We start from the raw sequence: 25,555 nt of genomic DNA, 5'->3' as shown, positions 1-25,555 counted from the left end.
AAAAAAAAAAAAAAAAGCAATGCTGCTATCACATTATTATTATTATTATTATTTTTGAGATGGAGTCTCGCTCTGTCGCCCAGGCTGGAGTGCAGTGGCACAATCTCGGCTCACTGCAAGCTCTGCCTCCTGGGTTCACGCCGTTCTCCTGCCTCAGCCTCCCGAGTAGCTGGGACTACAGGTGCCCGCCACTAAGCCTGGCTAATTTTTTTGTATTTTTAGCAGAGACGGGGTTTCACTGTGTTAGCCAGGATGGTCTCAATCTCCTGACCTCGTGATCCGGCCTCCCAAAGTGCTGGGATTACAGGCATGAGCCACCGTGCCCGGCCATATCACGTTCTGATGTACGTCCTATGCAAGAATATCTGTGGTATATACATAGTAGTAGAATTGCTGGAACATGGGGTATGCCAGTGTTTAGCTTTGTGAGATAATGCCAAACTGTTTTCCAGAGTAGTCATAGCTATTTTTTCTTTCATCAGCAGTGGAAGAGCATTCTTCATTGCCTTGCATCCTTGGCAATGGTTGATGTTATCGAACTTTAAAAGTTTTGCCAGTTTAGTGGTGTGAAATGTTATTTCACAATGATTTGAATGTACATTTCCTTGATTACAAATGAGGTTGAACATCTTTGCATGTTAGGGGCTTATGCTTCTTACTTCTGTGAAATTCTTACTCACTTCTGTTTCCTTTTTTTTTTCTTTTAGAGATGAGGTCTCACTCTGTTGCCCAAGCTGGAGTGCAGTGTTGCAGTCATAGCTCACTGTAACCCCAGACTCCTGGGCTCAGGTGATCCTCCTGCCTCAGCCTCCTAAGTAGCTAAAAAAAAAATTTTTTTTGGTAGAGACAGGGTCTCACTGTGTTTCCAGGCTGATCTCAAACTCCTGAGCTGAAGCAATCCTCCTGCCTTGGCTTCCCAAAGTGCTGAGATTACAGGCATGAGCCACTACACCCAGCCTTGTCTTTTCCTTTTTGATTTATGGGAATTCTTTACATGTTCTAGATGCTAATAATTTGCCAACTAAATGTATTGTGAAGATCTTCTTAGTAAGTAATTGGATGTGGGAGGAGAGGAAGAAGTAGTATAGAATTTCTCCCAGGTTTCTGGTTTGGGAAACTGATTGGATGATGGTGCAATTAAACTAGGACATAGAATAGAGGAGGAGAAACGGATCTCAGGGAGAGGAGAATTAGTTTATTTTGGAGTTTAAACTGAAGTTCCTGTGGGATATTCAAGTGGATATGTCTTAGAGAAATTTGGCCATAGGGCTGGATGTGGTGGCTTGCACCTGTAATCCCAGTTTCTCTGGAGGCTGAGGTCAGAGGATTACTTGAGTCCAGGAGTTCGAGGCTGCAGTGAGCTATGATTGCACCACTGCACTCCGGCTTGGGTGACAGAGGAAGACCCTGTGTCTAAAAAAATAAGAGATTAAAAAAAAAAGAAATTTGGCTATAGGGATTTGGAGATTAGGCCAAGCTCTGTTATGCTACATTAGTTCTGTAGGATCTTATATGATGGGCCTTTCAGGAGATTACAGTTGGAAGGAGAAAGAGTGGTAATTCTCTAACTCATTTGTCTTCTGCCCATGCCACCTTCTTCTACAGGCCATAGATTCTCCAATCTAAATTTCTTATGAAATAAATATCCTAACCAAGTGACACACAAGACACTTCATCTTAGTTATAATTACTTTATTAACCTTTTGGTCTTTCAACATTTAGATAGTCTTTCTCAATATTTCCAGGAGAGTACCTCATTTTTATTTTGAAAACCATTCAGCACATTTATCTTACATAACATGCAGAGCATATATCTATCTGTATTTTTAAAATTTTCCTGTTACTCGTCGATACATAATACTTAATTACATAAGTTATTCCATGTACACTGAAAACAATATAGGAAATGTATACATCTAAGACTTCTACTTTGTACAGTCTTTCATTAAATAAGAATACTTACACATACATTTTCAGATATTTCTACCTTCCTGTATGTGTTTGGAATTGTATGTCGGTAGCCACTGAAAGAATTTGGGCCCCTTGGGAGGATGGCAGTGGAAGTCCATGAAGTAAAGAGCATTCTTTAAAAAGCAGATTGTGTTATCACTTTGATGGCATACCTTTTAGTTATTTGAGATTCTGTGAATTCTGATAAACCCCAAAGCAGAAAGATTCCTTAGTACCCTTGGAAGATGGGAAAGGTGAGGGAAATACCGGAAGCAGGGTTAGGACATCCACTAAGAACATAGCACCTCAGTAGAGCTTACATTATAGTGCCAGGGTAGAGTTATTACTGAGTAGCTTAGGATGATGAACATTGACCTTCCTACAGGAGTAGTAGCAGCTGATTTGGTGACCATGATTGGTCACCTTTTAGTGTAACTGCAAACTAAGAACAATTATGGCTTGACATATACTCCATGTAGGGAAGTGATGGGAGAGGCAGCCTCTGTGTGGTCCATCCTTGGCAGCACCGTGTCGATTTTGCTCCCCTCTGGTTTTAAGGAGATCTTTTAGACCTGTTAAGAAGAGAAAGGGGATATAAAAGTGTGATACTCTGACTCTGGCTTCAGACTGGGTCCTGTTTGGAAAGTACCGAGTTCATAGATAACTGAGTTTTCCTGCTGCTATGCATTCATTATGGATTACAGGGGTTGCTTTTTTTCAAGCCATAAAAGACTTGGGGAAAATGTGTCAGTTTTGCTTAGATAGTTATAGCTGTACTTCAAGGTTGACAGGTAATCAGGGTAACTTCTGATACTTATCACACAAGATGGTGCCTCAGCATTTAAATAAATGGAGGTAGGGGAGGGCGTGGTGGTAACATGCTTTTAAACCAGTGATTGCACAGCAAACCACAATGCAAGTATTTCTGACTCCCAAGATTGCCGTTTCCTAAAGAGCAATTCTTCTGCAAGCAACAGCAAACCTACCTTTCCTTGCTAACTGCTTTCAGTAAATTCTTGATGGCCTTAGATTCTGGATTCAGACATCTCTTCTCACCCTTCTTTTTCATTGTAGCACTGTAGAAATAAATAGGGATGAAAATATTTAAAACTGTGTTGGGTCAATAAGACAGATGGCATATGCAGTTCTGAAGTCAGACATTTAAGTTTCACTCTGCATGTTTTTGTTTGCTGTACATTAGTTTTAGAATCATCACAAACCCTTTACTGATCTTTTGTTATTATCATTACATATTTAATACAGTATATAATTACAACCAGGGAAGTGATAATCAGATGGGATTTCACTCACATGATCTCAACACGTGGACAAAATTGACTTGCAGGAATAATTTCAAGTTTTTCTAAAGACCTTGGATTAACAGGTTGATTACTAATGCTGATGCAGGTACAGCGTACAGTTCTAGAGAGAGGCACTCCTGTAGGAAAAGAGGAACAGCAGAGAAGGTTAGCACAATGTTCATTTTAGGCATTTAATGTAGACTGGTGGTATTTAGCAGAACCTATATCCCCATATCAGCAAATAGTCACTTAATCTGAGGAGGAATGGATCTCATCATAACACAACTATAAATGATTAAATAGTTGATTATCTGGAAGAAAAGAATTGCAGCTTGTTGATTATAAAGTCAAACCCTTAAGCACAGTTCATGTGGTTCACTGAGCTTAGTTAGGTAAGAAAGTATCTGTATCTCATCTGTCCGCATTCCCTCACATTTTCTCTCTCTATCCTCCCTCTTCCCCATCTCTTCTGTCCTCCTTCCCTTTTTTCCTTCTCTTTCTCTTATTCTATTTGTTTCTCTCACTTCAATTCATATAAGTTTTATGATCTGAGGGAATCTCTATTTCCCTCTTATTTATAAGCATGCAGTGAAACTTTTACAAATACATTATTTCTGTATTTTTAGAATTTATACCTATTCCTATTTCTCATTTTACAAATTAAGTATCCTTTGATGTTCCTTACCTTGAATGCCACTTAGAGTCAGAAAGATAAGGCAGCAAATCAGAATGGCAGTTTGATTCATGGTACTGAGACTGGAGGTTCCTCCTCTGCTGTAGGCTCAGAATATGTCTAAGCAGTTGAGGAATGTCTCAGAAAACGTGGAGCTAGTGTGCCGTATTTATCTGCAAAGGCATTTTCCCTCCCTAATTCTGATTGGATAAGGGCATTACAGTTGACTTAGCAAAACCTGCTGGCTGTCCCTGGGGAAGTCCCATGTTGCAAAATCGAAGGTATTATTTATTGTAGCCTCCAAGTTATGGAATTTCCCTTTGCTCCTCTTTTTTTTGGTAATAGTGAATTAGGTTTCACTTTCCAAAACATGAACTGTTTCTTGAAAAAAAGAACTTCATTGCATATAGAAAAAGAAAGTTGCAATCCATTCTAACTATAATGCTTTTTCTCAACACTTAAACTTTTACAGTTACTTTGAGAGATTATTTTTAAAAATATCCCCAGTAATAGAAATTTTTCATCCTTTATAGGTAAACCTAATTTTTTGGTAACAGCAAGTTGTGCCTGATTATTAGAACAGTGATTTACCTGGACAGTGCTCCTTGATCAAATACTATAAAGTAATAGGATTGGCCTGTTTAGTAAAAGGCGAAAGATTTATACGTATATGAAGAGAAACCAGAGTATGGGATTGGCCTGTTTAGACAGGGTCAAAGATCTGGAACTGGCAAGTTTCAAATAATTCAATAAATGCTTTGATCATTCATAACACCATTAGATTAAGTAAATAGCCTCCAACATAACTATTTTGAGGGAAAACACTGCTCATTTTGGTGTCTGATTTGTGGTATGTTAAAACAAGTTTCATGTCTTATAGCAGTCCCTGAATGAAAACATCATAAGATGGTATCTAGAATGGTGTGAGAAAAGGATTCATAGCTATCCTAGGGTTATTGTAGAAAACATAAGGTGCTTTTTGAGAAAATGAATTTAAAAGCAGGGGGCATGCATAGAGATAGACCTTGGGAAAGTAGCTTGAGACAGGAAGGAAACAGGTTGATTTACGATGGGGTTCAGCTCCAAGACACTGTTAAATGCAAAGAAAAAGAAAAAAAAAGTGTCAGCCATTGAGCTAGTAACAGTGATAACTGAAATTGGCACAATTTTAACTGGATGATGAATTGTGGCAAAACTTAATTTCATAGCATTCAATAGTACTTGACTGATTATTCATAGTAGCTAGCAGTAGAACGCACATGATACTCATATAATGGAACACATGTTGAACCTGAGAGTGGAAATTTAGCAGTATCCATGGATATAGTGGTCCTTGGTTGTGTTCTTTGCAAATGATTAGTAACAGGGAATCCAAGATGAAATACTGTTTCAAAAGCAGGCACCACCCTGCAATGAGAGATGTGAGGCAAGTGATATTTAGAACCTAGGAAAATATATGGGAGTTCTTTTCGTAGTCAGCTGGGCTGCAACAATGCAGGGATTGGTCAGGGAATGGAAAAGCTTCCATCCTAGGATCAGGCTACTGTACCAGGCAGATACTGTCTCAGAACCTGATATCAGGGGCCAAGAATAAAGCCTGTATCTGCAAACTGGGTGCACATAAAACTTGGATCCTCAAATGCAGGAACTCCATCATTAAAGCAGAGAATGAGTCGCTTGGGGTAAATGGAATTTGCTAGAGAGCTGAATCCCATGTTAATCTGTTCTAGGAACTGGAATAGAGCTAAGCTTTCAAGTGAATAAGTCAGTGGAATTAGCTGTGGGAAACCGGAAAGGCAAAAGAGAGGGAGGTGAGGTAGAGACTGACAGAACCCAAAAGACTTTCACCTAGCAAAGAGGCGTTCCTTCTGATGAGGGAAAGTCTTATGAGAAATAGTGACATGGAGGGATCCTTCCATACCTATTTGTGCAGAGCAAACATTTGACTGTGAATAGAATGCCACCAAATTTCAGAGAAATGTCTGACAACATGAATGGAAGAGACCTAGAAAAGTTCAGCATTAAACAATCAAAATGAGAGATGGTGACAGTTTTATTTTAGTTAGTATCTAAGTTGTCAGCTAAAATGTCTCTATATAGAAGACAATGTAAAAAGGAGATACTTGATAGATGGACTAAAAATCTGTTATTAGGGATAAAATGTTTGATTTTTACTAAACATTGTATTACATTAACTGTGTGCCAGGCATTGTTTGAACTGTTTTGTGAATATTGACCATATTGACTCATTTTATCCTTATAATAACTTCTACCCCTTGACCCAGCCACTCTTCTATTTTTTTCACCATAGATTATTTTTGTCTGTTCTAGAACTTCATATAAATGGAACCACTTGAGTATATACTCTTTTGTGCAAGACATCTTTTGCTCAGTATAATGTTTCTTAGATTCATCGATGTAGTTGCATAAATTAGTAATTTGCTTCTCTTTATTGATGGGTAGTAATGCATTGCACAAACATATCAGTTTGTTTCTTGTTGATGGGCACCTTGACTGTGTTCAGATTTTAGTTATTATATATAAAGCTGCTACGAAGATTTTCTTGTAATTTTTTTTCTGGGCATATGCTTTTATTTTGTGGGGTACATATGTAGCAGTGGAACATGATCGCTTACTTTTTTTATTTTAAAAATGTAAGTGATCATGTCACTCTTCTGCTTAAGACCTCAAACAACTTCCAGTTAGAATAAAATCCAAATTTCTAATTAAGCTGCTTTACTAAGTCCTCTGTGATCTGGCTGCTACCTATTTGTCCAACCTCATATCATTCCTTCTCAACCAGTACAATCAGGTCAGTGGCCCATACACTGGCAGTTTTCTCCACCTGGTATGCTTTTCCTCCTGTTCGTCACATAGAGAGTTCCTTCTGGACATTTAAATTTTAGCTGGCTTGTACCTTCTCTTGTCACACAATCTGAAGCAGACATGACTTTAATTCTCTACATGGCATTTCATACTGATATTCAGTTCATTCATTTTTTTTAAATTAGTGTAATGTCTGTTTCTCCACGCTAAAATGTATGCCCCAGGAGAACAGGGAACTAAAATGCATATGAGAGGCATTTGGTAAATATTGGATAGAAAGATGGTTGAATGAATCTTTATAGACTTTAAGTAACAGCATACGAGGATTGTATTTCAAGAAGTATTTCCATTTGTTCATCAGATTTCTGAATTTGGACATGAGTATTATTGTTTTCCTTAGCTTTAAGAACCAAGTTTAATTTAAGAAGACTATAATTTCCCCAGAAGTCAGTTTAGACTTAGGTAGGTTAAATCAATACAGATATTCTCAGCTAGCTATAGGACAGACTCTTCATTCCGGAACTCTGGTAAATATAGAGTAGTACCCCTAAAAGCTTCCTAATTATTCACTGTTTTTTATCTGTAATTAAGCATTGAATGAATGAATGCAGGAATGCAAATATCCTCAGTGCATATCATGTATATGGCCATGGATGGTGTTAGGAGAAGGAGGAGAAGTAGGCTTGTTCTCATTATTTTCTGTGCACTTTGTGTAGGGAACTAAGCTAATCTCAGGGAATACTAGAAGGGATAAGATCCAATATTTATCCTTGATGGGTTTACATTCTAACTGGGAAGACCAGAAACTATGAAACAATACATATCAATAAGAGAAACTTTATGGGCCAGGCAAGGTGGCTCATGCCTGTAATCCCAGCACTTTGGGAGGCCGAGGTGGGTGGATCACCTGAGGTCAGGAGTTCTAGAACAGCCTGACCAACATCGTGAAACTCTGTCTCTACTAAAAATACAAAAAATTAGCTGGGCGTGGTGGTGGGCGACTGTAATCCCAGCTACACGGGAGGCTGAGGCAGGAGAATTGCTTGAACCCTGGAGACGGAGGTTGGTGAGCCGAGATCACGCCATTGCACTCTAGCCTGGGCAACAAGAGTGAAACTCCGTTTCAAAAAAAAGAAAAGAAAAAAGAAACTTTATGATAAGTACTAAATGAGTGGTATAGAAAATAAATAATGTGGTGGTTCATAGGAGATTGTACTCATTAATGTCAGAAGTTTTCAGAAGATCCTTCAGAAAAAAAGACCTCAGATGATCCATAAAGTGTGAATTTTACTTAAATAAGTGGCCAGGAGAGGAAAGCTTGTGCAATTACAGATAAATGTCATCAAAAAATGGTAAAGGGGGAAGCCAACCAACCAGTCAGGAAGATTGGTAGTCTCATAGGGGTGATAATGCCATGTTAGGATTCTGTAAAATCTGGTCCTCAGTTTTTCCAGTCCAGAAATTCTCATTTTTCCTAATCATCCAGGGTAAGCATATTCTCAGAGAGTTATGTCTGCTGACCAAATCTAAAAGAGACTAAGATGAAAATTAAAAGACAGTGTATCCATTTACAACGAGAACCTTTTCAGTGACTAGGATGATTGGTTTTGGTATCCAAGTCACCGCTTTCCCAGGATCAGATTACCTAGGAAATTGAATTAGTATCAGAACAGTACCTGGTGAGCAGAGTCAAACGAAGGACGCTCTCTTCTTGTTTTAAATGAGGGATCTGCTCAGGGTAGAAACCTGACAAATGTGATCAACATGGAAAATCATTTAGAAAAAAAAAAATCAAACTTTTAGAGACAGTAGCAAGCCCACTATTACTTATTTCACCCAAAGCTAAGACTGCATGTGTCATTTGAATAAGAATCTAAATGATAACTCTATTTATATATTTCTCTCAATTTTTGCAAGGTTTATGGTATAATCACTTTCCTAGAATTCACTGATCTGAGTATAATTTTGAAAGAAAATGAAAGTTAAGGAAGTATCCCGCTTTAGTTTCCGTTTCAGTTGCTATTGATTTATCTTTAAGCCTGTGATTATGGCATCGGGCCAAAAAAGACAACAATAAAAAAAGGAACAGTCTGCCCTGATGGACTAATGAGCACAGACAAAGGAAAAAATGCTTTCCCGGAAACTGTTGTGCTTAGAAGAAATTTTCCAAAAAGTGAGCAGGAGGACATCAGTGACTTCTGTGGGCTGGCAATCCCCTCAGCTGGTGCAGAATATGCCTTGGAAAGTATGGGAGAGGAGGGCAAAGCTTCCCCTTCACAGTTTTCACTCTGAGCTCTCAAAAGATTCCCCGAGCTCACAGTGTTTGGTAATACTGGTTACATACTTTTCAATAACCCATGTGCCTCATCCTTCATAGCCAGCCTGAGCAGAGGGCAAACCGAGTGCTGGCAAAGTGGGTGGTAGACCCTAACAATCATCATGGCATTGGAGGAGGCAGAGGTTCAGAATAGCTTCTGTTTGGATACATTTTAGGCTATGTAGTGTTTCTGAACTCGTGCACTTGAGAGGACTTTTACAAATATGGCAGATTTCATCATTTGGAGGAAGAGATAACATTGAAAGACATTATAATAAAGTAAATGTGTTTGGGGGAAGTATGGTGCATTTCTTTCTCCTTCCTGTAAATAAGATATTTCAACAAAATAAATTAGAATTTTGTGATACTTTGTTCCATTTTTAATCAAAATCTTTAGAAAATGTCTAGTTTTAATTTTAATTGATTCATCATTGTCTTTTTTTTGAGAAGAGGAATCTTGAGATATGATATAGTTCAGTAGTGCATGTTATTCCATATTTTAGATTATCATTCTGTTTTCTTCAACTTCTTATTGACAGTTTGTCTTTGTGAACAATTTGAAGAAGAATGCTAAGTCAGGATTTATTATGTAGAGTCTATAATTCACGTTAGGGCATTTCCAATTTACTAGCAGTTTATTGAGCTGCACTAAGGAACTATGAATACATATGTACTTATGGTGCCAGGATTTTTAGGACGTATTCTTCTTAGGTACTTAAGTGAAACTATGGTTTCCGTGTTATGTGATAATCTCAGACTTGCTCAATTTCATTACCAGTGTCTGGTTACTAAAATTTGCAGACGAGGCAAGAAGAAGCAACTAAAATTGCCTCATTCACCCCTTCTCCAAAAAAAACCCAAATAGTTTTTTTTGTGTGTGTACTACTTATAATCCACAGAATGTGCTGACCATATCATAAAGATTTATAATTGTTGGCTATGAAAATCTTTTCAAAAACAGATACAAAGAGGTATATTAATTCCATGTGGGCATATTAGGTCCTGTACTCAGTAGCCAAAAATAATTAAGTATAATCTTTCCTTTTCTAATAGTATTATCCAAAACTACTCCATTTGTTTGAAAGCTCTTCTTGGCTAATTAGAGGAAACAGTCCTGAAATTTTAAGTCACTGTGAGTGTCTGGTATCTTAAGTTCCATGTATTTAAAATCGAATCTGCAGTTTTTTCTGCTAAACTACATCTTCCCCCTCATATCCCTATTTCTCTTAGTGGCAGAACTGTTCTTTCAGACCTCAGAAGTTCAGCCTTTCTTCCTTGTCTCTTCTCTGCTTTAAATTTAGATTCAAATCCTTAATATGTTCTTTGCTTCTTTTTTGCAGCTTCAACTTTCTTTTTCTGAGATGGAGTCTCGCTCTATTTAGCCCAGGCTGGAGTGCAATGACGCGATCTTGGCTCACTGCAAACTCCACCTCCCGGGGTTCAAGCGATTCTCCTGCCTCAGCCTCCCGGGTAGCTGGGATTACAAGCATGCACCACCATGCCCAGCTAATTTTTTGTATCTTTAGTAGAGACGGGGTTTCACCATGTTGGCCAGGCTGGTCTCGAACTCCTGACCTCGTGATCCACTCGCCTCGGCCTCCCAAAGTGCTGGGATTACAGGCGTGAGCCACCATGTCTGGCCTGAGCTTAAACTTTCACATCCAATCTATCACTGTCTTGATTCTTTTTGTACAGTGTACTTGTCATTATATTTCTACTCTTACCAATACCACCTTAGTGTAGCCCTTCTTCTTTTTATGATAGTAAAATACAAATAACATAAAATTTACCATTTTAACCATTTAAAAGAGTACAATTCAGTGGAGTTAAGTACTTTCACAGTGCTGTGAAGCCATCACCATAATTTAGTTCCAGAACATTTTCATCACCCAGAAACCCCATACTCATTAAGTAGTTACTCCTCATTAACACCTCCCCCAAGCCCCAGTCAACTAATTTGCTTTTTGTTTTTATGGTTTTGCCTACTCTAGATATTTCCTATAAAATGGAATCATACAATATGTGGTCCCTTGTGTCTGGCTTTTTTTACTTAGCATATTTTCAAGGTTCATCCATGTTGTAGCATGTATCAGTACTTCATTCCTTTTTATGGCCGAATAATCTATTGTGTGTGTATACCACATTTTATCCATTCACTTGTTGATGGATATTTGGGTTGTTTCTGCTTTCTGGCTGTTGTGAATAATGCTGCTATGAACATTTGTGTACCAGTTTTTGTTTAAAGAGCTGTTTCAGTTCTTTTGGGTGTATACCTAGGAGTGGAATTGCTGGATTATATAGTAATATATAATTACTATAATTCTGTTTAACTTATTGCAGAGCCAGCCCCATTACTTTTCATATCAGTATTTCCCAAAATGTGGGACACTACCATGTACGTTGATAATAACATTTAGTATCAGTGAATTATTCTCTTCTTAACTTCAATCCTTCTGATTAATTAAATCAGGGGGAATATTAGTATTTTTTCATTGTATTTTGTTTTATCATTACATTTTATTTCCATGGCATGTATTACCGATATCACATGTACAGTAGTGAAAGTTTACTTTTCATGTAAATGTATGTAAAATAAAGTGGTATACAGAGTTTCTAAAAATATAATGAAGATCAAACAGAGAAATGTTAAAAAAATTGTAAAGATGATATGAGAATGCCTTGAAGTTTTGGAAATACAGACCTGAGCTATTGCAGCTATTGCAGCAAATTCCAACTGATTTTCTTCCTCTACTCTTTCCCACTTCAATCAACCATTCATGCAATTCCCAGAATATTTTCCAATGACTTTGATAGGGTCACTCTCTTCTTCACAAACATTCATTGAATCCCCATTTTGTATAGAGTAAAATTCAAGGTTGTTTATCTACAGTTTCATGTCCTTCATCCTTCCAACCAAATGAATCTAATTATGATTCCTAAAAATCACTTTATACTTTCTACTACTGTACATTCCCTTGTGTCATTCCTCTGCTGTAAATTCCTTTTCTCTTAGTTTATATTGCCATTCAATAGGGTCTGATATGCACCAGAAACTGTACTGTTGGCCTGGACTACAATGGCTTTCTTTTACACTTATGAGAGAGCAGATATTAGGCACAGGAATAATTCCTTAATTACAATTGCAGTAAGTAGTATGATGGAAAAGTAGAGAGTGTTATGGAAATAAATAAATAGGACACCTAATCTAGTTGAAGCTGAAGTGGTGGTTTCAAAGGCTTCTTGGAGAAAAAGTCATTTAAGCTGAGACCTAAGCAATTAGTAGGCATTAGCTTAGTGAAGAAATGGGCAGAGAGAATAGTATGTGCAAAGGTACCAAGGTGGGGAGGATCTTGGCTCAAATATGTTAATTATTAATATTTCACATATTTATTTTGCTATGAAGAACTTTAGGTATATGTTTTCTTCTCAATAATAATGTAGTGGCCTATAATATTTAATATAGTTCTTATAAATACCAATTTATCATGCAGCCTTAACTCTGTGAATTTTTTTTTTTTTTTGAGGCAGGCTTTTGCCCAGGCTGGAGTGCAGTGGTGTGATCACAGCTGACTGCAGCCTCAACCTCCCAGACTCAAGTGATCGTCCACCTCAGCTTCCCAAGTAGCTGAGGCTACAAGCATGTGCCACCATACCCAGCTAATTTTCATATTTTTTATAGAGATGAATTTTTGCCATGTTGCCCAAGCTGGTCTTGAACTCCTGGGCTTAAGCCATTCACCTATGTTGGTCTCCCAAAGTGCTCAGATTATAGGTGTGAGCCACCATGCCCAGCCGACTATGTGAATTTTTATTTTTAAAGAGACTCAAAAAAAAAATCACTGTAAGTAGTCAAAGATTAGATTCAAGTCTTTTTTTTTTGAGGTGGAGTTTCACTCTTGTTGCCCAAGCTGGAGTGCAATGGCATGATCTCAGCTCACTGCAACCTCTGCCTCCCGGGTTCAAGCGATTCTCCTGCCTCAGCCTCCTGAGTAGCTGGGATTACAGGCACGTGCCAGCACACTTGGCTAATTTTTTGCATTTTAAGTAGAAACGGAGTTTCACCATGTTAGCCAGGCTGGTCTTGAACTCCTGACCTCAGGTGATCTGCCCGCCTTGGCCTCCCAAAGTGCTGGGATTACAGATGTGAGCCATCGCACCCGGCCAGATTCAGGTCTTAAAACTATCCAGGGAATTTATATGGAAGTCCCATCTCTATATAGATATTTATATAGATTTATATAACAATTTATTATAAATCTATATTGTATCTATAACCTATATAATAATACAATATAGATATACCTGATTATAATCCTATAATAAATATTTTTATTTTTCAAATGTATAGGTGCCTATATAGAGAGTACTGCTATCAGTCAAGGCTTTTGGTTACATGAAGAGAAACCAACTCTGGCTATCTTAAGGAGAAAAAGAATTTAGTTGGAGGTTGAAGAATCCACAGGACAATGGAGAATAAGTCTTGGAAAATGGACCAAGACCTAAGGGAACTAGGTGATAGGAAGGACTAGCCGGAGTCATGCTACAGGAACACACATTGGGAAGACACTACTGTAAGACTTTCATTGTTGCTGCTGCTGCTGCCAGGCTTGAAATAATTTTCTTACTAATAGTATCTTTGTGATGCCAGCTGGAGTTCAAAGTCTAGGGTAGAAAACAGCATGGCTGAGTCTTTGTTGTGGCTACAGGAGAGGATCTCCTGCCTTTGGCTTCTCTCTTTTGGCCTCCCACCAACACTCACATAAGGGATTTTCTCCAAGAAGGGGGTTTGGACTATCAAGACCCCCCACCGCCGACAAAACAAACAACTGTCTTTCCCACCTACCCATTAAAATACATTTGTAAACAGTTTTTCATGATGACGGATAGGTGTATGTTTCTGAAATACAAGGCAAATTGTTAAAGGCATCTCAAATGTCCTGGGAAGTATATAGATCTTTTTTTTAAAAAAGAAAGGTTGTGGTAGTTTATTAGAGAAAAAAATGACTTTGATTCTTTAAACTAGTCGAGTATACCTAAATTTCATAGTATATAGGCATGAACAAAGACATTTATTAGATTATGTATTTTTCTAAGAGACAGAATTACAAAAAGTAAAGGTGATTGCTAGGTATACATTTGCTTATTTTTCAACATTTTTCTTTGGTAGACAAAAACATTTTATATTTCAAATGTGTCCAAGATATTGCTATCATTTATACAAATGGATGAAAACAAAAAGTACAGTAAACACACATATCCTAATTGCTTCAAAACATCTCAATGAAAAAAAGTTGAAAAACATCAAATTAAGACCAGTGCTACTAATTTGGTTATGAAATATTGTGCACTTTTGCCAGTATCCCATAGCGTATAATTTTTTTCATAGTACATTTTATGAATTACATTTCATGAATTGGTTATAAAACAAACCAAATGATGCATAAAAATGTTTCCCTACATATTGATGTGCTACATGATATTTGGGGAAAGAAATGTGTATTTGCATGAAAAAATATTTGAGGAATGTTTTACTACACATAGATGCTTTTGACTCGTAAGGGCTTGACTCCAGTAATAATGTCAATGTCTCCATCGTAACCACAGATAGTAATATAGCATAAAGATCAATACAGACAGATGACTTCTAGAGACAGAAATGTTCTCATAGTCACAACAGAATAGTTATAAGCATCAAATCTAGAAGGTTCTCTAGCCTAGAAATGCATGAATGTATAATACAACAAGTAAGAATGTGAAAGCACTTTGTAAACTCCAGTGGTAACCAGCCTTTCTTAAGGTAGCTTTTCCTAGAAATCCATTTAATTGTTGGACTGCTTTGGGCAGTGGAATTCTGATTGTCATTCATTCAGGAAGACTGTGTTTCTGTTTTTGGTCCTTTCACCCACTTTTCATCCTTCACATAACTGTACAAAAGTTGAAAGTCACAAAACTATAGAAAAGTCTCAGTTTCCTACTGTAGAATTGTTGTCATTTCAGTAGTCACAGTTAAACTTGTTTCAAATCCTCTTTTCCAGGACTTCATATGTTTTGATATTTTTAAAAATTCTTTCTTTCAACTTTCTGGAATAAGAAAACAAGAGTTTTATTTACTTGGGCTATTCTTGTTTCCCCCAGGACATCTAAAAACATGTAGTAAGAAAGGGAAGCTGTTAACAACCAAGGACCCCTTAACGGAATATTTCACACAGGATCATAGCAGAATCTTTCTGTAGTTGTCCACATTATTTTCCTTTTCAAAAGATCTGTCTTGGATAAAACAGATTATAACATGGGAGTAATCTGGTAACTTACTTTGATTATAAGCCTTGCTTGCTTCGATTTGGGATTTAGGCATCGTTGTCCTTTATTTTCTTTCAGGGTAATACTGTTAAAAGAACATACAAGAGTCTTAAAGTTTAGATGCAAATACATAAACAAAAAAGCCTGCACCATTGTCATCTTCAGCAAGTTCATTACTTACATCACTTCTATTTTGTCACAGTTGTTACTTGGGTAAATTATGGAGGCTTTCTCAATATCTGCCACTTTCACTGCTTTTACTCCAGGGCCTATGCAAAGACAGCGTCCTCTTTTGAACATGGGGAAGCCTAGAATAGATCATAGCATTAGTTAGTAATGCATCTGATTGCAACAGATGGCTGTGGTTTATAACTGGTGGTGAACGTGAGCAGAATTTTCATTAAGGGTAAAGATAGTAATTTGTCAAATAGCACTTAACACAACTGTTACTGGGAAGAGTTAAGTAAGATGTTGATTATTTTCTCTTTAAATTAGTAAGCAAATCGCTAACAAATGGGAAGCATGAAGGAAGTTTATTGGAGGTGAAGCTTGTTTTGCCCCCTTGATTTTATACTCAAATATTTTCCCAGGCAGCTTGTTAACATGATCGCTATATAAAATCTTCTTAACAGACATTTAAAACTGTTGCTAAAGGCTTTTGCCAGATATTCTAGTCAAATCAAAAATTCCATGAAGTTCATAATTTCTAGTTTCAATAATCATCTCTAGTATCTTAAACATGTCCACCATTTCTGGGCTAAAGCTGTAGTAACTTCTAATCTGTGAGATTAAATAAAACTTTATCATGTCTTTTAGGATAAAAGTGGAAGAAAAGACATTTGAAACATTAGAAAAGGAACTTATAGGTTGAGAAATAAAAGTACTGCATACCTTGAACAATTGTAGCACACAATATCATAGCCAAGGCTATAGCCATGCCCTTCACACTCATGTTTGTTTTTTGCTGCTGCTGCTGCTGCTGCTGCTGCTGCTACTTCAGCTTTGCCGCTCTTCTTGGAAGGAGTAGAAATGCTGAACATGAAAGGAAATTGATAATTGGCATATATAGAGCGTTTTATACACCAGCAATCCTTTTATGGCACAGGAATTTCCCTCTTTGAGTCATGCACCTTTCTTGCTTCCAAGAGTCTGTTTTGTTCTCTTCTAAATGCTACTGTCCCTTCCTATTTGTAGTAGTCTTGAAAGTGATAAGAATGTGAAAGCACTGTGAAAACCCATATGGTAACCAGCCTTCTTAAGGCAGCTTTTCCTAGAAATCCATTTAATTGTTGGACTACTTTGGGCAGTGGAATTCTGATTGTCATTCATTCAGGAAGACTGTGTTTCTGTTTTTGGTCCTTTCACCCACCCTTCATCCTTCACATAACTATACAAAAGAATATTCTGAAAAGCTTTTTTTTATTATCTCACTTTTGCTTTTCAGTCCAAACTCTTATAATAGATAAGGCCTATATTATTTGACACCAGATGACCTTTATTTAATTTCATTTTTTTACCTGTAAATGAGTGCCTAAAGAAGTTTCCCTGTATTTCTGTATTTATGTCCATATTGTTTTGCATTTTCAACAATTTTTACTTTGTACATTTTATTTATTTTGTTTTGCTTTATTTTATTTTTAAATTAAATTAAATTTTATTATTTTATTTTATATTTATTTTATTCTGTGAAGCTTTGATTATAGGCAGATGGCAGGGGGCTCAGTCCTTCTTGGCAGCTGCTTTCCTCATGGCAGCCAGGACGTTGCTCAGCTCCTCCTGCCTTCTCTTACAGATGTTTGTCCCTACCCTTTTCTTGATGAATTTGAGGGCCCGTTTGACCTTGGAGACCTTCAGTAACTCCATGCCACGCCACTCGTTAGGGGTGAAGCCACACACCTCTGGGATCATGTCCCACACAAATTTAGTGAGTTTGGTCAGGCGCCCACGGTGGCTGTGCCTGGGCTTGCTCACATTCTTGGTCACCTGTGGCCCTTGTTGAGGCCCACAGCTATAGGGTAGTGCAGAGTCATGGCTGCTGCCCTCCAATGGTGGCCATGGTGGAAAGCTACTTTATATATATTTTAGCACTGTTACTTAGTACATGAAGTTGTATGAGTTGTGTTAGGGATCATAAAAAAAAGTGATCCTCTTTCCTCATGTGATAGTTTTACCTCTGAGATTCTACTTTGATGTAATTCCTATTTTTTTGTCTTTATCTTTTCCTCTTAAGCTTCCTAAATCTTTGTTTTAAGTGTGTCACTTGTAGACATTTAAGAAAATCATATCAAAGGAGCTTTCTAATGGGTAAGCTTAATAAAATATATTTACTGTATAACTGGTAATCTGTAATTTTTAAAATGCTTCCTTGCTGATTCTTTACATTTTCTTTGATTTCTTTCTAACTTTAAATAGATTTTATTTAACTTTTTGAAGCAATTTTCGTTTTTTTTAATGAGCTGGGTCTCACTCTGTCACCATTCTGGAGTCAACTGGCACAATCATAGCTCACTGCAGCCCTGAACTCCTGGCTGCAAGCAATCCTCCTGCCTTGGTCTCCCAAAGTGCCAGGATTACTGGGATGAGCCACGGTGCTTGGCCTCCCTTAAGTAATTTGAAAGGAATACATTGTTTTACATTTTGATATTAATTCTTAAAATTCTTTAAAAAGATTTTTACTTGAATTTTTCTAATTATTTACATCAACCATCAATAATATTTTTTTAGCTCCTGTCTTTGTAACATGAGAAAATCACTGTAACTTTCTTTCAAGAATTTTCTCCTATTTCCTAGTTTTACCAATAAAAGTTGGTATAATCGGGGAATTTATAGCTGGTTTATTACTTTTAGATTATTATTTTATCTTATTCAACTTCTTTTTTTGGGAATTACCATTTGCATTTTATCTTGAAATTATATATTTGTTTAGATATAATCCTGCATTTAAATTCTTTAACAACCATGGCTAGTCTTTAAAACCTTTGAAAGTCTTTACAGTAGTTCCCCATTAAATGAGAAATTCTAGAAATAATTCATAAGTTTTAAATTGTGCACTTTTCTGAGTAGCATGATGAAATCTCACATCATCTTGCTCCATCACTTCATCCCATCACATAGACATTTTATCATCTCACAGCATCACTAGAAGAGTGAGTATAGTACAATAAGATATTTGAAGAGAGAGAGACTATACAGTCTCTTAACTTTTATTACAGAATATTGTTGTAACTGTTCTGTATATTACTGTTGATGCTCTTACTGTGGCTAATTTATAAATCAAACTTTTTTATAGGTATATATGTATAGGAAAAAATACAATATATACAGGGCTCAGTACAATCTGCAGTTTCAGGCATTCATTGGGGCTCTTGGAACATATCCCCCAAGGATAAGGTGAGGGGGCTACTGTATTTTAATTAATTTCCAAGTAGCTGGAATATTCTTTCCCTCTTTTCCATTAATTCATTTAACATATGTAAAGAAAGACTAATTTTCCCTCAGGAATATGGGTAAAGTAAAAGGAATGCGTTCTTGGAGCTCATAAATCCTTATCCGTTATTATTTTTTAATGTTGCTTTTCATTTTCTCAGCATTAGAAACAGTAGAGCATAGTTGTTAATAGGGAAGGCTCTAGAGTCAGCCTGTGTTCAAATCCACACTTGATTATTTATTTATTTATTTATTTATTTATCTTTGAGATGGATTCTTGCTCTGTAGCACAGGCTGGAGTGCAGTGGTGTGATCTCGGCTCACCACAGCCTCTGCCTCGTGGATTCAAGTGATTCTCCTGCCTCAGCCTCCCAAGTAGCTGGGATTACAGGTGCGCGCCTCCATGCCTGGCTGATTTTTATAGTTTTAGTAGAGACGGTGTTTAGCCTTGTTGGCCAGGCTGGTCTTGAACTCCTAACCTCAGGTGATTCTGCCACCTTGGCCTCCCAAAGTGCTGGGATTACAGGCGTGAGCCACTGTGCCCAGCCCACATTCAGTTATTTATGAACAAGTTACCTCAACTTTTTGAGGCTATTTTCTCATCTATAGACTGGGGATAATAATAGTACTTTTTTTTTTTTTTGAGATGGAGTCTCTCGGTGTCACCCAGGCTGGAGTGCAGTGGCGTGATCTCAGCTTACTGCAACCTTCGCCTCTGGGTTCAAGCGATTCTCTTGCCTCAGCCTCCCAAGTAGCTGGGATTACAGGCATGTGTTACCACACCTGGCCAATTTTTGTATTTTTAGTAGAGATGGGGTTTCACCATGTTGGCCAAGCTGGTCTCAAACCCCTTTTTCATAGGGCTGTTATAAACTAGGTATTAAAAGAGGTAATGATATTAATCATTTAGAAAAATATGTGGCACTCAAAATGTATTAACTGATGTTATTATTATCAGTGTCCTTTCCTGAATTGGCATACCACATCTAGCTTGTTTTCAGCTGTTTTTCAGCATTAACACAAACACAAGCACTTAATAAAAGATTAGTTGACATTGTTATAGCATATAAAAATATTTTAAATTATAATAACCATGAATATAAAAATAGCACACTAATCATAAAAATCACTTACAGAAAGTGCATGAATGCAATAGCATAGTTCAAATAATATATACAAACAATAGTGAATATTTCTGCTTACTAGCTAAAGTGTTGTCATATAGCTTTGGTGTAAGACAATTTCTTAAATAGGGATTCTTAATTAATTTTTTTAAAAAGACCCTGGAAATTGATATTATTAAACATATTTTTACTTTATACTTTTTTAAATAGAAAATAGACATAATTCAAATTTACATAAAACAAGACTAAACTCTTCCTTTTGCCTTCATGTGTGAATTACTACTTAGCTGTGTAGAAAAACTGTGGATCACAATTTTCTCCTTCAGTACTCTGCTGGGAGTCTTGGAATGTATCCCCCAAGGATAACAAGGGGACTACTGTATTTTATTTTCTATTGTTTTATTTTCTTCCTTACTGCAAAGGTAATGTCTGATATTTAAAAAAAAATTAGAGCTGGGCATGGTGGCTCATGCCTGTAATCCCAGCGGTTTGGGAGACCGAGACAGGCAGATCACTTGAGGTGAGGAGTTCGAGACCAGCCTGGCCAACATGGTGAAACCGTGTCTCTACTAAAAATACAAAAATTAGCCGGGTGTGGTGGCGCATGCCTGTAATTCCAGCTGCTTGCAAGGTTGAGGCAGGAGAATTGCTTGAACCCAGGAGGTGGAAGTTGCAGCGAGCCAAGATCGCGTCACTGCACTCCAGCCTGGGTGACCCATCGAGTCTCCGTCTCAAAAAAACAAAAAACCAAACATTAGAAAATATGTAATAAGAAGAACCTTACCACCAGAGATGATCACTGTTTTAGTTTTCTTCCCTCTGGATGGATATGCACATACACTGGATACACACACACACACACGTGTGCGCACACACACACACACACACATTTCGCCTAACAAGTTCTATATCAGACTATATCAGGTTCTCCCCCCCACCCCCGCCATGTGTCAGGGACTATATAGATACTGCAGAAGCAGACAGAGGAGAAGACAGGGAGAAAAAAAAATTCTTCCTTTTCCTCTGTGAGGAAGACTACTGCATAATCTTCCTCAGGGAGGCTGCTGCTTGTGTATGACCCTAGAGGAGGGGGCTATCCCTCGCCCATGTAGAGACACATCTTTGTCTGCTTTTTCTCAGAGCTAAATCACAGTTTGAAAACTGAGGGAGGTTTATTTAGTTCTTCACTTCTTCAGGTGATAGATCCAAAATTATGCAGAGTAAGGAGTGGGATTGGTTTTGTGCTGTAACCTTTTCACTGCATCTCCTTGAACCACAAAATAAGCCTAATTAGGCTTTAGCAGGTGCTAATATGGATGCTCTCTCCTTCTATAACACTCTCTCCCTCTTTACTGCTCTTCCTCCCAGTGTTCCTGCCTTAGAGTGTCCTGGAAAGCACTACCCTTTTCTATAGTAGTTCATTTATTCATTTACTCATTCATTCAGCAAATGTTTATTTTAGATGTCTGTCACATGTCTGGCACTCTTTTGGGTATTAGAGATAGAACAGTGAACAAAACTCACCAAGTCCTTTCCGTGTATTGCAAATTTCAAACTTTCTGCCTTATTGTAGAAGTTAGTCTGCCTGATTTCTGCTGGCTTTGTAGATGTGTGGGATCAGACGTGTCTTCAGCATTGTGAGTAGTTCTGGCTCTATACTCTCTGACATCACATGAGGAAGATTACCTTCTTTCACAGCATCCCCTCATCTGGTGAGCCTGAGAGATCCCTATTTTTTATATTTGTATAATATGGTTTTTCTAGCATGAAAATGCACTTTCCTCCCCTCTTTTGAATCCTTTCCTTCCTTTAAGTCTTGATATCTTCATGAAGCCTTTTTCATTATATCGTGGTATCTTCTTGTCCTTTATACTTTGTAGAACTTACTGTCTTTTCCAACGTTATCCAGTAGAAATACAATGCAAGGCATGGGTATGATTTTGAATATTCCAATAGCCACATTTAGAAAGTAAAAAGAAACAGATGAAATTAATTTAAATATATTTTCTTTAATTAAGCATGAAAATATATTACCATTTCAATGTGTAATTGATGTGGATCTAAAAATATTAAATGAAATATTTTACCTTTTATTACTAAGTCTTCAAATTGAACTAGCTACATTTCAAATGCTTGATAATAACATGTGTTTAGTGGCTACCATATTGGACAGTGAAGGTCTAGTTATTCATTTGGCATGTATCATATACTGACTCCATACTTATTTTAAACTAAAGCTGAGGTTGGAGAGGCAGAGAGATAACTGTCAAACTTCTGTAAATTTCCCTAGTTGTTTTCTTCTTTCTCTAAGTCATTATATCTCATTGCTCTTTTCCTTTGATTAAATGCAAAAAAGATCAGATACATTCTCTGTGTTCTTAGTAGTGTTGGCCTTTTTTGTTGTTTCTAGAATTGGACGATTTTATTTTATTTTCCCAGATTCACCCACTTAAATAAGTTTCGCTTTTAATTTAAAGACATAGGAGCATCCCAGGAAATGATGGAATCTAGTTTCCATAAGTAATCACCCTTTCAGCTTAAAAAATCTGTAATCTGTGATTCATCTGAAATTTTATTAATGCTGCTAAGTTAGCCAATTAATGTAGAATTTTAAAATGTTTCCAAGTTAGAAGAGATTAATTTAAGCTATTTAAAAATAATTTCCAACTCACCATTCACCAGGTCTCTGATTAATATATTGCCTGACAAAAGAAAAAAGGTAGTATCAAGGATATTTTGTTCAGTTAAGTTAGTGAAAAGTGGGTTAGAAGTGGAAACTAATGTTTCCATTTATTATAAATGAGTATGACTTAAAAGAATGCTGTTTTGAGTGTTAGAAGGCAGATGACTCACTCCTAGGGAAGAGGTTGCCAGGCATGTAATAGACACCTGAAATAATATAGATAGACTGAACAGATTAATGTAGAATCCTAAACTCTTTAAAAGTACAGTAGTATAGTACCTGATGCTCTTTTATACAGGGATTTAGGCATGCCAATGACTTTAGGGAGCTGCCGGTGGATTTTTTTTTTAAGAGCTCTTAATAGAATACTACTGTGAGTTTCTTATAATATTTTTAAAATACCCGTCCCAGAAATGAGACAGATTCTAGAGGCTATATTCAAGGTAGCCATTAGGCACTGGGTAAGGCTCAATTTTTTTCCTCAAAACTTGGAGTAAATTGTATAAATAACATTAAAGTCATTAAGACGTTGAGGAATAGTGCATGTTTTAATGCCATTGAAAAGAGTTCCAAAGTGACGATGAATTTTTTGTTTGTTTGTTTGTTTTAGACCTGCTCTATCGCCCAGGCTGGAGTGCAATGGCGCGATCTCGGCTGACCGCAGCATCTGCCTCCCGGGCACAAACCATCTTCCCACCTCAGCCTCCTGAGTAGCTGGGACTATGGGCACACACATCCACAGCCAGCTAATGTTTTTGTATTTTTGGTAGAGATGGGGTTTCGCCATGTTGCCCAGGCTGGTCTCGAATTCCTGGGCCCCAGTGGTCCTCCCACCTCAGCCTCCCAAAGTGCTGGGATTACTGGCATAAGCCACTGTACCTGGCTGACAATGAATTTTAAATAAGGATGTTTCTGAGTTTATGTTGTATCTCTCTCTCTCTCTCTCTCTTTTTTTTTTTTTTTTTGAGACAGAGTTTCGCTCTTGCTGTCTGGGCCAGAGTGGAGTGCAATGGCGCAATCTCAGCTCACTGCAACCTCCGCCTCCTGAGTTCGAGCCTTTCTCCAGCCTCAGCCTGCCGAGTAGCTGGGATTATGGGCACCTGCCACCACGCCCAGCTAATTTTTTTTGTATTTTTATTAGAGACGGGGTTTTGTCATGCTCACGTCTGTAATCCCAGCACTTTGGGAGGCTGAGGTGGGCAGATCACCTGAAGTCAGGATTTCGAGACCTGCCTGGCCAATATGCTTTATCTCTTTCTGGGACTTCGACGTAAGAAGAGATTTCCAAAGGTTGTATTCTGCTAATGTAGTCTGGTATTTGAGAATGAGATATACCAGTGCTCACATTTTATAAGGACGGCTTCATCCTTGATATGTGCTACCCCAAACATTGCAGTCTCAAGTGCATGCACAAAAAAAGGGCCAGTTTTCAGTGACTACCCTATCACCATACGGACCTTCTCATGCTTGAGAGAGCCACTGGTAGCCATCTACCTTTCCTTTCCTTGTCAGTATAAATTTGGGGGATACAAATATAATTTTATTACATGGATATATTGCATAGTGGTGAAATTAGGGCTTTTAGTGTATCCATCACCAGAATAATGTACATTGTACCCATTAAATAGTTTCTCATCATCCACCACCCCCAACCCTTCCAAGTCTCTGCTGTCTATCATTCCATACTGTATGTCTATGTGTATACATTATTTAGCTCCCACTTATAAGTGAGAACATGTGTGTACCCAATTTCTTTTCTTTTTTTTTTTTTTTTTTTAAGACAGAGTCTTGCTCTGTCACCCAGGCTGGAGTGCAGGGGCACGATCTTGGCTTGCTGCAACCCCTGCCTTCCAGATTCAAGCAATTCTCGTGCCTCAGCCTCCCAAGTTGCTAGGATTACAGGCCTGTGCCACTGCACCAGGCTAATTTTTGTATTTTTAGTAGAGACGGGGTTTCACCATGTTGGCAAGGCTGGTCTCAAACTCCTGGTCTTAAGCCATCCACCTGCCTCAGCCTCCCAAAATGCTGGGATTATAGGCATGAGCCCCTGCACCCAGCTGGTGTGTACCAAATTTCTGACTTTAAAGGAAAGGCAGTTATTTGTTCCCTGAAATTTGAGCACAAAAAGAAGAAATAAGCTTTAGTTTCCAGTGATTAAGGATTTGAAAAACAGTTACTGGTAGTTCAATTTACTTTGTTTTTTAACTATGCCTGTTCATGCTGATCACATACAGGTTATCTCTATCTTATTACTGGAATTGGATCGTTTCTCATTGGCTTAATTAAATTTATTGCACAGGAGGAGTCTTCTTGAAACATTTAAGCTATACCTGATTTATTAACTACAGCTCCGTCATTTTCTTATAAATTAACTAAGAGTTTGATCTACCATTCCTCTTCTGAAACGAAAACAGTGTTTCTCTACCTTTTTGGTAGAAGAGTTATTAAAAAAAAACAGCTATTATTTGTCTCTTTTTTCAACCTGGCAAAGCACAGTATGTAAATATTGTTTGTTTTATCTATAATCAAATTTAATTGCCTTGGAATATTACTTTTTGCCAAGTCTACTGCCAAGTTAATTTTATTAGGATATAATTAACAGTTGTCAAAGAAAAGCTATTTGATTTATTTCTACAGTAATTCAGAAGAAAAAAAGAATATGGGTTTAAAACCAATTACTTTCGGGCCGGGCGCGGTGGCTCACGCTTGTAATCCCAGCACTTTGGGAGGCCGAGGCGGGCGGATCACGAGGTCAGGAGATCGAGACCATGGTGAAACCCCGTCTCTACTAAAAAAAATACAAAAAATTAGCCGGGCGCGGTGGCGGGCGCCTGTAGTCCCAGCTACTCGGAGGCTGAGGCAGGAGAATGGCGTGAACCCGGGAGGCGGAGCTTGCAGTGAGCCGAGATTGCGCCACTGCACTCCAGCCCGGGCGACAGAGCGAGACTCTGTCTC

The 25,555-nt window shown here is 37.7% G+C and overlaps 3 protein-coding genes and 1 pseudogene across 9 annotated transcripts in view; 1 reads left to right on the top strand and 3 right to left on the bottom strand.

The window, feature by feature from the left end:
- ART3 (ADP-ribosyltransferase 3 (inactive)) overlaps positions 1-25,555 on the top strand; it is a 110,872-nt gene that overhangs the window by 8,352 nt on the left and 76,965 nt on the right. The gene's annotated exons all lie outside the window — the stretch shown is intronic.
- On the bottom strand, positions 1,678-4,066 carry CXCL10 (C-X-C motif chemokine ligand 10). The gene is made up of 4 exons (XM_032149877.2): positions 3,937-4,066; positions 3,262-3,388; positions 2,937-3,026; positions 1,678-2,522 (listed from the first exon to the last, which is right to left on the bottom strand). The coding sequence occupies exons 1-4, from the start codon at positions 3,995-3,997 to the stop codon at positions 2,504-2,506; spliced, it is 297 nt and encodes a 98-aa protein (XP_032005768.1). The 5' UTR covers positions 3,998-4,066; the 3' UTR covers positions 1,678-2,503.
- Positions 14,024-16,405, bottom strand: CXCL11 (C-X-C motif chemokine ligand 11). 2 transcript variants are annotated; one of them, XM_032149853.2, is made up of 4 exons: positions 16,259-16,405; positions 15,549-15,675; positions 15,380-15,452; positions 14,024-15,148 (listed from the first exon to the last, which is right to left on the bottom strand). In XM_032149853.2, the coding sequence occupies exons 1-4, from the start codon at positions 16,317-16,319 to the stop codon at positions 15,125-15,127; spliced, it is 285 nt and encodes a 94-aa protein (XP_032005744.1). In that variant the 5' UTR covers positions 16,320-16,405; the 3' UTR covers positions 14,024-15,124. The 2 variants fall into 2 exon arrangements, with proteins under 2 accessions (XP_032005744.1, XP_032005735.1); XM_032149844.2 differs by having other exon boundaries at positions 14,024-15,144.
- LOC116466798 (large ribosomal subunit protein eL36-like) lies at positions 17,087-17,397 on the bottom strand (annotated as a pseudogene).

This window comes from Hylobates moloch, unplaced genomic scaffold (genome assembly GCF_009828535.3).
Source record: "Hylobates moloch isolate HMO894 unplaced genomic scaffold, HMol_V3 SCAFFOLD_2, whole genome shotgun sequence".
Lineage (NCBI taxonomy): Eukaryota > Metazoa > Chordata > Mammalia > Primates > Hylobatidae > Hylobates > Hylobates moloch.
Note: the sequence above shows the minus strand (reverse complement) of the source record. Positions and strands in the feature narration are given on the sequence as shown.

Excerpts from the sequence above, each read along its gene's own strand:
- CXCL11 (XM_032149844.2), bottom strand. The coding sequence starts at position 16,319 with ATGAGTGTGAAGGGCATGGCTATAGCCTTGGCTATGATATTGTGTGCT. Across the intron at positions 15,453-15,548 it reads TGTGACAAAATAGAAGTGAT|TATTACCCTGAAAGAAAATA; the intron begins GTAAGTAATGAA and ends TTCTTTTAACAG. Across the intron at positions 15,145-15,379 it reads AAGCAAGGCTTATAATCAAA|TTGAAAGAAAGAATTTTTAA; the intron begins GTAAGTTACCAG and ends TATTCCAGAAAG.
- CXCL10 (XM_032149877.2), bottom strand. The coding sequence starts at position 3,997 with ATGAATCAAACTGCCATTCTGATTTGCTGCCTTATCTTTCTGACTCTA. Across the intron at positions 3,389-3,936 it reads GACTCTAAGTGGCATTCAAG|GAGTGCCTCTCTCTAGAACT; the intron begins GTAAGGAACATC and ends CTTTTCCTACAG. Across the intron at positions 3,027-3,261 it reads TGTCCACGTGTTGAGATCAT|TGCTACAATGAAAAAGAAGG; the intron begins GTGAGTGAAATC and ends TTATTTCTACAG.